This window comes from Bolinopsis microptera, chromosome 2 (genome assembly GCF_026151205.1).
Source record: "Bolinopsis microptera isolate Bmic1 chromosome 2, MBARI_Bmic_1.0, whole genome shotgun sequence".
In the NCBI taxonomy this organism is placed as follows: domain Eukaryota; kingdom Metazoa; phylum Ctenophora; class Tentaculata; order Lobata; family Bolinopsidae; genus Bolinopsis; species Bolinopsis microptera.
The window spans coordinates 14,661,492-14,678,706 of NC_087073.1; the positions used below are offsets into that span (position 1 = coordinate 14,661,492).

At 36.4% G+C, this 17,215-nt stretch overlaps 3 protein-coding genes across 3 annotated transcripts in view; 2 read left to right on the forward strand and 1 right to left on the reverse strand.

The window, feature by feature from the left end:
* Nucleotides 1-17,215, reverse strand: part of LOC134826226 (FYVE, RhoGEF and PH domain-containing protein 4-like) — a 434,713-nt gene that overhangs the window by 315,845 nt on the left and 101,653 nt on the right. The gene's annotated exons all lie outside the window — the stretch shown is intronic.
* Nucleotides 2,320-3,416, forward strand: LOC134826440 (proteasome subunit alpha type-5-like). Its single transcript, XM_063838814.1, has 2 exons — nt 2,320-3,093; nt 3,312-3,416. The coding sequence occupies exon 1, from the start codon at nt 2,344-2,346 to the stop codon at nt 3,076-3,078; it is 735 nt and encodes a 244-aa protein (XP_063694884.1). The 5' UTR covers nt 2,320-2,343; the 3' UTR covers nt 3,079-3,093; nt 3,312-3,416.
* On the forward strand, nt 5,698-6,192 carry LOC134826821 (probable N-acetylglucosaminyl-phosphatidylinositol de-N-acetylase). The gene has a single exon (XM_063839322.1). The coding sequence runs from the start codon at nt 5,698-5,700 to the stop codon at nt 6,190-6,192; it is 495 nt and encodes a 164-aa protein (XP_063695392.1).

The window sequence follows — 17,215 nt, forward strand, 5'->3', positions numbered from 1 at the left end:
GATCACAATTGCAAAGATGAAAGCCATTATAAAAGCTCTTTTATTTGAATTTTAGCAGTTGCTGTTTAAAGGAAAAATGTGTCAAACAGTATATATACAATAAATTAAGTCAAGTGATGCAATTGGCAGAGCACAATACAGAGTTAACGGAAATTGTCCACTGCTACCAATATTATATATGAAAGGTGTCTCATATTTTTTGTCCATTATTTTGCCTCTGTAACCTCGTAGAACAATGAGTGTTGTCCTTAACATGGTGAATCTTATTCTAGTCCTCACATTCCTTACCACATCACAATATCTCTTTTTAAGTAAAATTGTATTTTACTTTGTTTTTAAAACCGCTTACACTCCTTGGACATGCCTCCAGTTGTGAGAAATACAGCCGGTGAAGGTGGCCTTCTCCACGTTCAACACTCTCCAAGTACTCATCCTTCTTCTCCTTCTCATTCTCTTTGTATACTTCTTGAAGAGTTTTTGTCCTGTTTGATAAGCAATTGGGGTGTGAAACCCTTATGTCAAGAAAGGTCTTATCAAATGGAGTCCAAACTCCTCTAGCAGATACGTCTAGCCGAGCTTGTTCACCTGTTATAGTCTTGGGTTTGAGGCAGTCACCCTCATAATTTACCTTCTGTAGCTGGGGTTCAACTTTCACATCATGACATACCTCACGAAGGAGATTTGCCATTGTGTCTCTGATGTTGTTGTGGGTCATTATTACGTAGCCCCCTAGCTTACAGGTGAGAAGGTGGTCAAGATCACTTGTTTTCCCACATCCACAGGTGATGGGAGTGTTTGGTATCCACCAGCTGTAGCGTAAGCAGACACTGTGGCAAAACTCCTCTATGTTCAGAGTGTAGCCATACTGCTGAATTGGCAATGTGTTAAGCCAACTGGACACTCCCTTTTCTCTTGCTGCTAGTACTGCTCTCTTAGAGGAGGTGCCACATCTTTCAGCTATAGCATTAAACTTAGATTTGAATTTTGTATATTATTATGGCTTTGAATTTTATGTATTATTCTCCATGGAAAAACATGTATTTTTACTACTTTTGTATTGTTGCTGCATTAACTGTGAAATAAAAAGAACAGGTGAATCATCAATTTTGTCTTTTGACGTCAACTGTCAAGAATTAAGAATGGTTAAAGTTATGAATCATATAATCATATAATTAATATCCTCCCAAAAGCCAGATCTGGTGACTTAAAGATGACGAATTCCTTGAAAGTGTTGTTACTTGTAGTGTTGGTTGGAGTTTCTATTGCTATCAAGTGTAATTATGGAGTAGCTGGCAGCACAATCAAAGAAATCGAGTGTGAAAGTCCCCATTTAAAGTGTATGATGTAAGATAATTAGTATTTCTTGCACTATTATTGGGAAATTTGTGGAAAAAGGCAAAAGCTCAGTCGGATTAATTAACTGAAAAGCAATTAACGTCATAGGCAGGAGGGATACATTTGTCCCTTCATAACAATATAAATTATTTTCACAAGGCAGAAGATTGGAACAGAGCTTTCCTGTGGGGCTGGGTGTCATTCTTTCAGTTCCGGCTGTACTGAATGTAGCACTGACCTCTGCAACAACAGTGTGATGGGGTTCAGTTTCGGGGCTAGTTATCTCTTTGTTATAGCTCTTTCCCAGTCAGCAGTCTTGATGTTATTTAAGTAACATTGTCTCTATTTTTATTCTATGGTAACTGCTGTGTAAATTTACTTTTTATTCTGTCTAGTGAATCTTTATTTTTTAGATTAATACTATCAATTTTATTTATTTGTAGATCATAATTTTTGTAAATTAATTCTAACTCTCTTTTTTATTATGGTAATTGTATTTTCTAACTTAAATCCCTGGGATTGCAATTATTGTGAATTCAATCAAGATATTACCACTTTTTCTTCTTTTATTCTATTGTTTTGAAACTATGTTTTGCTTACTATGATCTTTGGTATTCATGTGTTGCAAACTTGATACATTCATTTGCTTTTCAAGCCATAGTACAGGGCCCAGTGCAGGCTAGGCCTTCTCCTTACTCCTCCACATATCCTTCATATGATTGTTTTCAACTTATCCCTCAGTTCAAGGTGTGCAGTGTGCACCCCATAACCCGGACCCGCATATTATAATCTTTTTGTCGCTCCTTGTTCACTAGGACTGTTCTTGCCATCCTTTTTACCCTTTGATCCTGATTGAATTGGGTGCTTTTGGAAGTTTATTAAACAGATTCAAATATAAAGTACCAAAATTGTAAAAAGAAGTTTTTTACATGTAACCTGACTTAATATGTAATTTATTCCGTTTTAAAATAGTGTTGGTTACCTTAATCCAGTGCCTTTTAGGAGAATATGTTCCAGAGCAGATCAGAGTATGACCGGGGTGTCAATGTGTTTTCTCCAGAGGGCAGGATTTTCCAGGTGGAGTATGCTATTGAAGCTATAAAACTGGGATCCACTGCTGTGGGTGTTCAAACTAAAGAAGGAGTATGTCTTGCTGTAGAACGCAGAATCACAAGCCCTTTAATGATTCCTTCTAGCATCGAGAAAATTGTTGAAATTGATGATCACATTGGATGTGCCATGAGTGGACTAATTGCTGATTCAAGAATCTTGATTGATCATGCAAGGGTTGAGGCTCAAAGTCATTGGTTCACCTTCAACGAAAAGATGACCGTGGAAAGTGTAACCCAGTCAGTGTCAAACCTTGCATTATCTTTTGGTGAGTATGACAGAAAGTCAATGTCACGTCCCTTTGGTGTTGCTATCCTAATGGCGGGAGTTGACGAGAATGGAGAGTCAGTTCTACTGCATATGGACCCCAGTGGAACATATCTTAAGTATGGTGCTAAAGCTATTGGTGCTGGATCAGAAGGGGCACAAGCAACTCTGGAAGAACAGTATCACAAGTCTATGACATTGGACGATGGTGTGAAGCTTTGCCTCAATGTCTTGAAACAAGTCATGGAAGAAAAGATCAGTTCAACTAATATTGAAGTTGGCATCTGTAGAAAGGATCAGGAAGAACCAGGAAAATTCCGTCTTCTTGGCAAAGACCCAATAGATGCTCTTCTTACAACTCTATAAATACCCTACTAACAGGTAAACATTTTGTTCCTTTACTTCCTAGCCATTACATATGTTGTCCCATTGTTATTTTAGAACTGATTCAATAGTTATCACGTTTTATCTTAGGTGGTTAATTTCTCAGTACTCTTCTAAAAACTAACCTCATGTCATTTGAGAATTTACATAAATAGATGGTTAAGACTAAATATATTATGACTGCTTTGTAAATTTAAAAGATAAACCTCCCTCAGATATACCCCTCACTGGATGAGGCTGGACGGTGCACTTAGAACACAAAGTAGAGCCTAACTCAGCAAAAATCTCGACAAAGACGGTTACATGATATATTTATAAGCTTTATTAATATAATGTTCTAATTATTACAATTACTTAGTAATTATATTATGTATAATTGCAACGTGATGTTGAGTTTGTATTTGAATAGTAACTTTTTCAAGTTTATTATTGTTCAATCTGTCTCTCTTTCTTTGACTCTTTCAACCCCTAATGAAATCCCCTATCAAGATTCTAAAAAAAGTGCGATGAGATTGGATTTTGACACTAGAAGTGCGATTTTCACGAAATGTACTCCCCACCCCCCCCCCCCCCCCCCCCCCTCCAGCCTGCAAGATTTCTTGCCCCACAAATTATTTTCTATTTAAAAAGATTTCGCGAGTCCCTTTGTAAGCGAAAAGTATGTCGCTGTTATTGGATCCATAAATAACGAAAAATTTACGTGCGTATTTGGGGGGGGGGCCAACCATATTAAAGTATATTAAAATGTAGGATTTTTCCCGATTTTTACCCGGGAATATACTTTAATATACTTTAATATACTTTAATATACTTTAATATACTTTAATATATCCCTATCTCCTTGGAGGCCTACATCAAAAATTGTTGCCCAAAATAAGCTTGAAATGCAATCCTTAATCGATTCCAAAAAGTTCTTGAAAAAATATTGAAAACTGATGGAGTTATTTCAATTTTAATGAAGTTATTTTGGCTAGTATTCTGAACCGAGATATTATGTGCAATTTTCCCAATTTGTTCATGGAGGTCTTTTTACTTAGTATCCACTATATTCAACAAACACTGAGTTATATCTTTCACATAGAGTTAGTCTCATTAAAAAATATTGAAATTTTATCGAATTTGGGCAAAAGCGAATTTGGACAAAAGCGTATGCCCAAATATGGGCATATTTTTTAAAGCTCATAGCTCAGCCAATTTTTGACCAATCTGGATGGAAATTCATGTACTAGTCCTAAAACAGGCTTATCTTGCGAATCTGAGTGAAAAATATAGTTCATCATGTAAATCTTAACGAAGAATATAAATCTTCTAATTGTAGGTATATTAAAGTATATTAAAATGTAGGATTTTTTCCGATTTTGACCCGGGGATATACTTTAATATACTTTAATATGGTTGGCCCCCCCCCCCCCCCCCCCCCCCCCCCCCCCCCCGTATTTTCATGAATTATATTATGTTACATATTGTAATTATGGTTAGCCTCACGTAGCACGATGGTTGAGGGCGCGCTCGTCAAGCAGTTGACTCGGGTTCGAGTCTCGTCAGCGGTCATTCTTTTGGCAATTATTAATTATTTTACTAAAATTATCATCAGAGCACCTTGTAATATACGTTATCCGATAGATTATACTGTTCGTACTTCATCTAGAGAACTAAGAGACTGAGAAGACCGGCATTTAAGGATTTGTCCGGGGAAGGCCTCGTTCACACTGGAACATGTCAAATTATTGTAAACGGAGTTATCTGGTAATGTTTGTTTTGTTTATGGCTAGAATTTAGAATGGAATCAATGTGATGAGGATCCAGAGTTAATTACCTGCTAGGATTAATAAGTCAGTTCTCCAGTTGAAGAGACCCTTTCTCAAACTTTTAATGAAGAAATATTCACTATGCCTATGGCAGTATCAAGTATATTCTGAGAAAGAATATAGCCAGGAATAGTACCTCCTTTAATGGTAACCATGGTAACTATAGTAACCACTGTGAATCTTGATCTTATAACAACTAGTATCCTTTAAGACTTAGACAGTACAGTGAATAAACACGCTGAAAAGCGATGAAAATGCAAGCGCGCGACCGAATATGTAGTGCTGAAAGAGGGTGCCGAAATCTCGCGGAGAATCTCACGATATTGTGAGCCTAGCTATGAGATTTAAACGAAACTCGCAAAAATCTGGCAAAAATCTCGCGCGCGTTACGTCGAAGTTTTCACGCTATAAACAAGTGATAAAATACACGTTAAGAGTATAAAATACATGTTAAGTTCCTAATTCCCTCAACTTTTAAGTTAAACTTTTTCTGTTTCCTCATTTATTTACAAATTTTGTGCGATGAGTCCGGCTCGCAATCTCGCATAAATCTTGAGCTGGGAATGAAATGAATGACATAATTAAAAAATAAAATTTCCCGTATAATAAATCATCGTATCTCTTATATGTTTTTAACCCAACTCCACTCAGCCGTATAATAAAGTAGTAATATGTCAAATGAAATCAAATGCCACGAATTTCTAAAAAATATGATCATATTTCTTCAACTGCCATACTTTTTAAAAGATAAATTACTAATACACTAATTTCTCCCTTCACTCCAGACAGCATTATGTACCCGATAATCGTATCCCTGTGTACCACAATCACCGCCTACATCTTCATCGGCTTCTACTTCCTAGGAACAGCTCGCTGGCCTTCCTCTTACCACAATAAACGGGTTCTCTTTGTCACCTCCCACCCTGACGATGAGTGCATGTTCTTCGGTCCCACCATCAGGTACTTCCAATCAGTGGGACAGGTGTTCCTGCTGTGTCTGAGTAACGGTAACCATGATGGTTTGGGTGAGGTCAGGGAGGAGGAACTGGAGCAAAGTGCTAAGAAGTTGGGTATTCCAGGTGAGAATATGAAGATAGCAGAAAATGAGGGTTTACAAGATGGCCCTAGTAATAAGTGGGATGTTGAGGTGGTGGGGGAGGAGGTGGGGAACTATGCTAAACAGTGCACACCTGATATCATCATCACGTTTGATAGGTATGGTGTGTCCGGACATCCTAATCATATAGCCACTAGTAAAGGAGTGACCTACGCTTGCAAGAAAAATTAAAGTTTTTACCCAAAAAAACCCCCTCCCCCTAAAAAGGCTGGACTCCGTCAACGTCATCAAAAAAAATACAGCATTTTTTTATGATTCATACCCGGCACGTCAAAAGATCTACAATCGACCCTGAAGACATCATCAAAATCCGGGGAGCTTGAAGATCACTAGTAAAGTCCCCGGGTTTAAAAAAAATTTTATTAGTTTTAGCGGGTACATGGGGGTTCAACTCGCGCGAATTCAGGGGCAATAAGTGTTAAAGTTGGGTTTTTTAACAGGCAAGTTTAGACATAGTGGGTTTTTTTTTAAATGTTTTTGGGGTTTTTTTTTTAAAGGGGAAATTTTTTTGGGGGTGATCTGGCTCTGGGGGGTTTTGTCGGGGAATTTAGGTTCGGGTGTTTTGGGGGTTTTTTTGAACGCCGTTAGTTTGTTTTGTTGTTTATCGGGAAGGTTATGTAGTTTTAAAAAGAAAATTTGGGAATCTTTTATATTTGTTTATTTTGTAATAAAAATTATGACGGAATGTACAATGCTTTTTTTGGTGGGTATATAGTTTATTATATTTTTAAAAGTTATTCGTGTTTTTTGGTAGCATTTTTGGGGTATTGCCGGGGGTTTGTTGCTTTTTTCCCGATCGTTTTTTTAGATGTTTTTTTCAGTTTAAAAAGGGTGCAATATGTTATCTTTTTTATTTGAATGTTTTAATTTTTAAAACATAAAATAAAATTTTTGATTTTCATCAAGTAATTTTTTTTGTTTTTGGGTTTTTATTTCTTTTTGAAAAAAATTTGTAAAATTTTAAAGTTGCGTTTTAATAAATCGTACGTGATTTTGAAATTTTTTCCCGGGTTTTTTAAAAAAGTAAAAATAATTATGTGTAAAAAATTGTTAATGAATTACAGCATTAAATGATACTTTCTTGCTAATTAAAAGAAATCAAATGTTAATTTTAAAATTTTTTACGATTCCCTAGACGGCAAAAAAATGAATTTTCTTAATAAAATTCTTTAGAATTCTTTCCAGATTTTTGGAAAATTTGCCAAAAACCCTTTTCGTAAAAGTTTTTATTTGAACGAAAAAAAACTTCGAGCTTTTTTAAATAATATATACCCAATACCCCTTTGTCGTGTAAAAAAATTAAAAAAATTTTAAACCGGGGGTTTAATCTTTTCCCATTTTAATGAAAAATATTTGAAAGTGAAATTTAAATTCCCAAAAAAAAAGAAAACCCCGGGTGGTACAAGAGGGTAGAAACGGGTATGGATTGAAAAATGAAACTTTATTTTAAAAACCTTTGGGTTTTTTGGGGCGGGCCTCTAGTCTTTTAACCACCCTAATCTTAAACTACTTCTTCGTCCCACCCCACTTTCTCAAAAAATCCCTCCCACTTCGCATTGGGTTTATAAACATTCTTTATTTAGCGTTTTTGTGGGCTTAAATATATAACTCTTTCTCTTTTTTTTCCTTTGGGCCTCTCACAAAAACCGCACATCGCATTTTAAATTTTTTTTAACTTTTCTCCCCTCCCCTCTCTCCCACGTCCCCTTCTGGGTTTTAAAATTCCCTTCCGCGGGACTATCTTGGGGGATATATATAAAGGGGATATTTGTTATAATATTTTGAAAAATTTCTGGGCAGCTTGCTCGTGTGTATCGTTTTTTTATTTTTAAAACCATCTGTTGCGCTGTGTTTTTTCTTTCCAGGGGGAATTATAAATTGTGTTTTTTTTATTTTTTTTAAATTATTATCGGCGGGGCCTCTGATTAAAGTATTGGGAAATTTTACGTTAGCCCTTCCCCTTTTACAAAATTTTGAGTCCTTCTCATTATTTCCCCCTGCTTGTTTTTAATTTGGCAATTAGTGAAAATTAAAATTTTATTTTAATTTACCTAAACGGGGGCACTTTTTTAAAAATTCCCCCGGGACACAACGAAAATTTGAATGCATAAGAAAACACGCTGGGGCGGGTTTAAATTTACAACTCACCCCTTTTTAATTTGTTATTTTCGTTTGATTTTCTCGTGAGTTTCCCCACCCAAGATTTGGGGAAGGTTTTTTTCCCTTTCCTCGAAAAAACAGGCCCTTTCGGGTTGGGTCCCCCTTTCCCCGGTTTAAAACAAAAATTTTCTGTGAATCTCTGTTGCTTTTTTTTTATTGTAAAATTTGTACGTTTTTTTTGGGTTTTCCCGGTTTCTTCGGGGTTCTTCTTTTTATCAAAATAGCAAAAAGTTTTTTGCAAAAGTAAGCGTCACGCTCTACTTTTTTTGGGCATTTTGGGCTTTTTTGAGTTAAAAATTTGGGGATTGGAGCGATTTAAAGCCCATCTCTGTCGGTATTTTAAAAACCCTTTTTTCCTTTGGAAATTTGACAAACCAAAAACAACCCTATCTCCCCCCCTCAAATCTTCGCACCTATTTTTTTGGGGGGAAGGCCCAGTAGATATTTAGATTTTGAGAAATGGCGAGTTCGTTTTACCCCTTCCCCTTTGATTGTTTTTCAGACCACGTAAAATTTCCCTCATCAAATATCCGCCCCCGGGGCTTTTTGGAAAACGAAATTTTTTCGGGGTAAATAAAACACGTGGGTTTTACATATTATTTATTGTGTAGGCTTGCAATTTTTTTTAAAAAAACACTAAAAACCCCCGGCCCCACCCCTCGTAAGTCTGAAATCGAGGCTAAGCTCGGGCTTTTTTAAAATGATTTCAGCTGTATTTATTTAATTTAGAGTATTTTAAAATTTGTTAATTAAATAGGGCAAAAGCCTTAGGGAATACTTTTTAAATAATTTGGGTTTGAGCGGGGCTGGGACTTTAAAACCCTTTTATTTAAAAGCGGGTTTGGGTTTTTTTTAAATTTTGCGTCCCTTCCTATTTCCTATTAAAATGTCAATGAAAATTAAATTTTCCCTTTTTAAACCAGAGCTCCTTTTTAAATTTGTTTTGGGGGGGAAGTCAAAACCCTTAATATACATCGCTTCTTCCCTTCCTTTTATTTGCGCTCTTGTCTTTTTTTTGCCCGGTACGGGTTATTGCCCAAAATACCCTATAAACCCCGGAAATCAAAGTAACATTGGCCCATTTACATGTTTTTTTAAAAAAAAATAGGTAAAGGGGTTACATGCTTTTTTGCACCAAGGTTTTTCAGAATAACAAATCTTCCCTTTTCCCTTCACAAAGATTTTTTTTGGGAAGCCAAAAATTTTTGGAAAATTACTTAAAAATTTCTGCCCTTTAAACCCTTTCAATTTAAATTAACGAGTTTGAAAAACGCAATTACAAAATTATCTTTTTTAATTCAATCAAAATATGGATAACGGGGAGTTGTTGGGAAAGGGTTTAACCAGGGAAAGGGCCCTAAGTAAGGGGGGGCAAAAAATTATTTCACGGGGGGCAAAAGGGGGAAAATTTGCTGTGCACGGGGCCATTAAAAAACCAAATATTCGGGGGGTTTTTATACACTGTCCCAAGCACGGGCAGCCCGTAAAATCGTATTTTATTTAATTTCGGCACTCTGGTATAATAAAAATTTTCCCAGGGGGGGCCCCGGGGCCCCAAACCCAAAGATTTTCCCTTTGAAATTTGTAGCTTTTGATTAAAAGGAAAATATAGCAGATATTTTGGGTAAAAGGGCCGGGGTAAACATATAAAGGAAATTTTAGGGTTTAATCAAAGTGCCAGTTTTTTGTTTTAATCCTTTTTAAATTTAAAATAGTGGGCGTTTCAAAATCTATCAGGTGATTTTGGGGGGAATCTATTAAATTTTTAAATTTGGGTTTAATTTTTTTGCTATTTATTTGATTTTTTGGGGGTTTAATTTAAATTTCAAATTTTCCCCGCCCAAAAACAATCGAAAAAAGGGTTTAACTGAACGATGTTTTTTTTAAAGGGACTATCAAAGGGGAGATAGAGCAACTAAACTCGGAAACTTTGTGTAAGCAGGGGGGGGGGGGTGGGCAACCCCCAGCCCAGAGCTATTTTGGCTATGGAGTGCGAAAAACTAAGTTTTTTGGAAACCACACAAAATTATATTTGCCCTTGGATTTCATTTTTTTGTAAATCAAAGTTTTTTAAAAGCTCAAATAGGAACCCCCTTTTTTGGGTTTTTCCTTTTGCCCAACGCCCGAAAACCCAAAATATCGGGGTTGGCAAGCTAGCAAACAGTAAAACATTTAGAAGGGCCAATTCCTATAACTTCTCCGTTTTTTGGGGGTCTGTTAAATTTAAAAACAAATTTAAAAAGGGAGGGGTTCGGGGTTCCCCGTATAATAACGAAATCCCTTGCACTGAAACGTGCGAATGAACAAAACTTTCAGACAAATTTGTTCCCGGGCTGCGGACGGGGTTTAAATACCAATCGAAAAAAGGAAGAACTTTATCGAAAAAGGACCCCCTGTCGAAATGGAGGGGGGGGCCCGGGGTTCCCTCGAAAAATTGGCCCAGGATTACTTTTCCCTTCGCTAAAAAACAAAGGGGTAAATTTTGGGGAAATTTTTTTGAATCAGGGGCGTTGGTTTTCACTTTTTTTGAGTACTTTATTAAAAAATTTTTATTTTCAAATATTCAGCTTTACCCTTTATCGGGGCCCCTTTCGAAATTATTTATTTTTTCCTAAAAATTTTAGAATTCGAGGGGGTTTATGGGCACTTACTAACGTGGAAAAAATTCCAAAAAAAAGACACAAATTTTTTTTATTGATATTTAAAAATTGCGGGGTTAATTTTTCCGTCTCGTTTCATTTAATATTTTTTGCATCTCTAAAAACCCTTGAAAATAAGGAAAAAGAAGTTCTTTTAAGGTTGAAGAAAAGAAGAAAAGACAGCTAATGTTTGACGATTTGAGAAATTCTTGGGGGAGGCTGGGGGTACGGGATTGTGCCATTCGGACGGTGAATCGACGCTTTTGCCGGTAAACTTGACTTTCTGATTTGACCCTTTGTCTTTTTCCTTTAATGGTTGGGTCAAACTTTGAATCAATAAAGGAGTTTACGAAAACCAAAAGTTAAATCCCTGATTTTTTTTTTTTAAAAATCTCAGGGGTTTTCCGGGGGCGAACATTTTTGCTGGGATCAGGGGAAATTTTATCCTCGTGTACGAGCCGGGCAATAAAACCCGGGACAAAACCACCCCATCCCTAAATATAAAGGTTTTGGCTGTCCGTTAAGGGTGATTTTTCCCAAATTTCAGACCCCAGGGGGTTTCATCACACAAGCCCATCCTATCACCAGTCAAAATCAGTGCCCCTGACCAATTTTTTTTGAAAGTAAAAAAAAACCCAATTTTAAAAACCCGATTTTTCAGTTTTTGTGGGCTGAAGTTTTCTGCACAATATTTTCCACCCCAAATTGCTTTCCCGATTTTGCCGTTTTGAAGCACACTGGGGCTTATTTTTTTAAAAAAACCCAACAACTGCTAGGGAAATGTTCCCCTTTTTTTCTCACCCCGGTAGTGGAATGAAATACCGTTTAACTTCACCTTCGTGTACTCCTGTACACCCGCCAACTTCCCACCCCCAAGTGGGTCCCGAAAATTTTATGCACTTTAAAAGGGGAAATTTAAAAACCAGAAAAAGAAAAAATGTCCCATTTTCCAATACTATTAAAATTTATTAGCCCTTACGTTCTTTTCATTAATCAGCCCCCAACGCACAAAAACCCTGCTATGGGCCCCTTATATTCCCTTATATTGTTATTTTTGCTATAAATTGACCCTTTTATTGAAGGGGGGTGCCCCCTAAATGCCCAAGGGGCCTTTGTTTTTTCCCAAACTAGAGACTAGTCGGGGGTGGTTTTTGTTTTTTTGGCCCTTCTTTGGGGGGCTTAATTTGGTATTTTAAAACCCACTTGGGTATTTAAACCAACACATTTTTGCTCGAATTTTTATTTGTCTTTTTCCCCCTGGTTTAAGTACAAAAAAACTTTTCCTTTAATCATATAAATTTTAAAAAAACTTTTTTAATTTGCCCAAAAACGGTTTTTCCCCCCCGGCCCCCAAGAAAAACCCTTAAAGGGAACCATTTTACGCAAAATTCATTTTTTTCTTTTTGGGATAATGGGGTTTAAATTTTTTGGGGTCCCGCTAAGGAGGGCTGATTTTGGTAGTAAAGTCCACCTAAAGGGAAACCCTTGAGTAACCTTACATTTCCCCAAGTTTTCACACAAAGACACAACCCCCCCCAAATTTGGGATCTGACCGGCAATTGTTGTCTTGGTTTGCAACCTTCAGCAAGCAACCGGGAATATTAGCAGCACATTTATTTGTGAAATGTTTATTAGTCGTTATCACCCCCTCTTTTGTATTTGTTTTGGTTATTTTGTGCCCCTTTTTTTTAAAAATGTGTTGTAAAATTAGTTTAAATTGTTTTCCCCCGTATTTGGCCCTGTGTGAAAGGCTTCTGTTTTATGAGAAAAGAGGAGTTATGGGCTGATTTAACAAACTTTTTTGTAAGGGAAATTGTTTTACCCCTGGCAATGTTTTTTTGTTAACCTTTGGGAATGTTTTTGAAACTTAATTATAAAATTTTATTTTTTAAAAGCGCAGCAATGATCACGAAATCTACCACAGAACTCCCTTTTTCCTTTTTTTTATTTTTAAAGTTTTTTCTAGAAAAAAAAAAAATTTAAAAAAAACCCCAAAAACCAGCAAACCTCCCCCTCCCCCTAAGGGGCCCTTTGTAATTTTTTCTCTCTAGTATAAAATTTAAATTCAGCTGTAAATGTAAATTCGTTTTCCCTTGGGGAGTTACTTCCCAACCTCATAAATTTAATATTAAAAGGGGGTTTTAAAGTGAACGAGTGGGAAAGCACGGTCTTTTTAATCAACTTTTAAAAACCCAATACCCCCAATCCCTTTGGATAAGGTGTGGTAATCATTAAAAAATTTTCCCGGAAAAAGGGGTTGAGGTTGGGTTAATTTAAAACGGGGGGGAATTTTTATTACTGGTTAAAGTTAAATTTTGGATTCATAAGGCCCCACGGTATCAAAATTCTAGTTACATTTAAAAATTCTGTTCGAAAATTGGGTTTTATACATGTTTATTTGCCCGGGCAAAAACCGTTAACGTTGAAATATAGGGGTTATTTTAATCGGATGGGATAAAGTATTATGTTTTTTTAAATTTATTTTTTTAAACCCCAAATTTTAACCCTTTCCCCGTTATTATTGAGGGGAAGTTGGGTTTAAAAACATAAAGAGATACGATGATACGGAAGGGGGGTCAAACATAAAATACAAGAAGAGGGAAAAAAATTTGATACAAAAAGAGGGTCAAACAAAAGGGAAAACCCTTCCCACTTTGTACCATTTTAAAACGTGTAATGGGGGCACGTGATTACCAAAATTTTAACCGGGCTCCCCCCTTATGCATTCACGTGGGTTTTATCCCACGGGGTTAAAATAAAAATTTATCTGGGGAATTTGTGGGGCCCCTTCAAATTTAAATTATTTTTCTTTAGTTTTTAACCCCCCTTGGCCTTAAGGGTATGGCAATCTACTTGCTCGATCCTACAAGTCGGAAATAACCCCGGGCAAACCTTCAATTTTTTTTCCCCAAATTTAGTATATAAATTGGGTGGCATTTGGGCAACATCTTTTCCCCACGAAATAAAACACCCCAAAAATTTTGGGTTTTGGCCGGCTGCAATGTGCCAATCTTTACTGTTCATTTTTTTCCCCGCTTCTTTTTCCCCCTTTGTTGCACTCCTTTTTAAAGAAAAACCGCTAACTTGTGCCTTATTTTGTTGCCAGCTTTTCTTTTTTAAAAATTGGGACATAAAATTTAACCCAAAAAAGTGATAGAAACCCAAATTTTTAAATTTGAAGTTGAAGTGAAAACTTTGTTGTTGGGGAAAAGAGGATGGGGGTGGGTGACGTCTTTTGCGGAGGGACAAAACAACCCCAGTGTCCAAAAAAGAGGGCCCAAACAAAAGGAACCTTACATTTTGGGCCCCAGTTTAAAACGTTTTTTAATGGGGGTCATGATTTTACTCAGAAAACCCGGCCCCCCTTAAAGCCTTTATCACGAAAGGTTACCCCAGTTTTTAAAATATAACATTTATCGTGAATGTGGGGCCCCTCAAATTTTTGGGTTTTTTAAACCGTTTATACAACGGGTTTCCTAACATGTTTTTAAAAAATCTTTTTAAAAAAATTTTATATATCACTTTGCTTTTCCTAATCCGGGGCCTGTTATTACAGAAGGTTTTGGGTGTAATAATTTAAACCTTTTCAATACACGCGGGCAAAAAATCCCCGGGGAAAGGGGATGAAGGGGAAATTTTTAAAACCCGGACAAAATCACGCCCACCCCATATCCCCATTTCACCCCCCCTTGGGTGTTGTTTTATCAACTCACTGTTCGTTTGTAGTTGCCCCCTAAATTGATTTACCTTGCCCCTTTTTTAAACCCTTAATTTCGGGGAAATTTTCGTGCTGTACCGCGGGGGAGTGCGGGCTCTTTATTCTTTTGCTGTATTGTGTTTTGTGTACCAGCTCTTTTTAAATTTTGTTATTTTGTAGGTTTGGAATGGCGAGTAAACCCCTTTTGCTTTGGGGTGGGTTTAGGGTAACAATTTGTTATGTTGAATAGTTGTAATAACCAGAATTATAGTTGTAAATAAAACCTGAAAATTAAAGACCCCTTGGCCCTTTTTTGGGTTTAAAATTTAAACCTTTTGGAAGATTGACTGTTTAAAAAATTTTTTTACCATTTGAAAAATTTTAGAAAAAAAAATTTGGGAAACCAAATGAATCTCAATTCTGTTTTTTTAACCCGCAAAGGGGGGTTCCAAAATATTTGAACAAATTGCTTTGCTTTAAGTGTTTAGCCTTACCATGGAAAAAATTAATATCTTTTTTCCCTACGTCACAAAAAAAATTCCCAAACAATTTTTTTAATTTTTCCAGATATTTTTTTAAATTTGAAAACCCTTTGGGCTTTTTACTACAAATTACTAATTAGCTAATTAATTTATTTACCGCATGTTTCGAAAATTTAATCTAGTGGGAAAGCGGGGGATATGGGGAAAAAACGAAATTGTGTTAAAAAAAAACATTACAAAAAAAACAAAATAATGTTAAAGCTTGTCCCTGTTTTTTAAAAAACGTTGTAAGAACCCCAATTTTTTAAATTTTTCTTTCTTAAATTTTAATAACGTGTTTTAAACATATACATGCTTTTGTCCCCAAGAAAACGGGGTTACGATGCCCTGTGGGGGGGGGGGGGGGGGGGGGGGCGCCAAATTTCGTTTGTTTTTGGGGGGAAAATTTTGGGAAAAAAATTGATACGGCATGGGAAAAAATGCGTGTTTTGCTCTAAAAAAACCTTTTAAGAGTTTTTTCCCGGGTGTATATCTAAATTCATAAAATTTTTTTGCCCAAATTTTTAAAGGGAAGGGCCCCCAAAAGGAGAGGGGGCCCCCAAACAGGGCCCGGGGGTTTTTAAAGGGGGGGGGGGGGGGGCAAAAGGAAACCTTTAGCCACTGTGTTGTCCTGGATCTTGAATTTTGTTTTTACAACTTTATTTTAAATATTATAATTGTGTTACAAACCAAATAAACCAGATCAACACCAGCCCCTTCAACCGATAGTAAAATTTAACGAGTGCTAGGTCGATAACCCAGCGTCACTAAATTGATTTGGGGAAGGGCGTATTACTGACGAGAGTATCGACTTTAATTTTTTAAAAATTTTTTAAAATTTTTTAAAATTTTTTGTTTTTTGGTTTAAAATTGTTTTCCCTCCTGACAAGTGCCCCCAATGAAAATGTTTTTTTTAAATTTTTTTTCTGCAAATTATTCACACCCCAATTTTTTCTTCCCCAAATGTTTTCCAACCCTGTGGGGGTGTGTTTTGTTCAACAACCCTCTAAAAAACTGGGTAAAAGTTTCAAGCGTGTTGAAAGCTTGGCATTTAACCCTTTGTTTTGCCTTTACAAAATTTGGGTGCATTTTTTAAAACAATTGATAATTTGGTTTTAAATGGGAAACCCCATTTATCCAAAAGTTTGGGGAAAAAAGGGAATTTAAATTTAAACGAATTTGATTTTTAGGGGGGTTAGGCTCTTGCTTTGTATCCGGTTTAACCCCCCGAATGAAGACAAAGAGTGGGGAACGGGGACTACCCCACAGTTGGCTATTGTCAAGGGCAAAAAATACTAAAATTGAAAGCGGCGTTTACAAAAATCCCCATATAATGCCCACATTTTCGCGTGGGTGCAGCGCAGCGCACGCGGGGCGCGGGGCGAAATAAAATAAAAAAAATTTTAATATAATTTTTTATTTTTTTTTATTATTTGCAAAAAATTTAATCAAATAATTATTAACGAAACTTCCTTTGGGTCAGGGTTCATACCCTTCGAAGACTAATACGACCCCTCAAACCACTGTTTTGGAAACGAACAAGTTTCTGGAAAACAATGAAGTTAATTGGTTAAAGCTTGGAGTTCAGGAAACCCCCAAAAAAGCTCCGTATCGAAATTTCAGGTGGGCCCACCAATAGGCACTTTTATGCGAAATTTTTTTAAGCGCTTTGAATTTTTTCCGCGCTCGAAAAATTCTTTTTGGTTGGTTGTTTTTGGAAATTTTTTCAGTATTTAAACCCCGGTTTTTGGGGGACAAAATTGGCAATCCCCAAAAGCCTTGCGAACAACACTTCCGTCGTAAATTTTCCATCAAAAATGGAAAAAACGGGGGAGCTGAAACTGGGATCGACTGTTTCGGGGGAATTGCGATTTTCCCCGGAAAAAACGACGGGGAATTTAGCAAAACCCGTGTCGAGAGTTCAGAAAACCCTTTTGGGTAAAGAGCAAAGAGGGAAGTTTTTTAAAAAAAGGTGGTTTTAAAAGAAAGACTTTAAATTTAAAGGGAAATTTGGTCGTTGCTTTTATAATTTTTAACCGGGGGGAAAAGGGGCAGAAGAGCCGAAAAAAAAAAATTTTTATGGGTTGGGGAAAAAAACGTTTAAAAAAAGATTTTTTAAATACTTTATTTTTCCCCCTTATCAAAAAAAATTTTTATCTTTCCAGACGAATCTTCTC

Coding starts and splice junctions, on each gene's coding strand:
- LOC134826440 (XM_063838814.1), top strand. CDS start 2,344: ATGTTCCAGAGCAGATCAGAGTATGACCGGGGTGTCAATGTGTTTTCT.
- LOC134826821 (XM_063839322.1), top strand. CDS start 5,698: ATGTACCCGATAATCGTATCCCTGTGTACCACAATCACCGCCTACATC.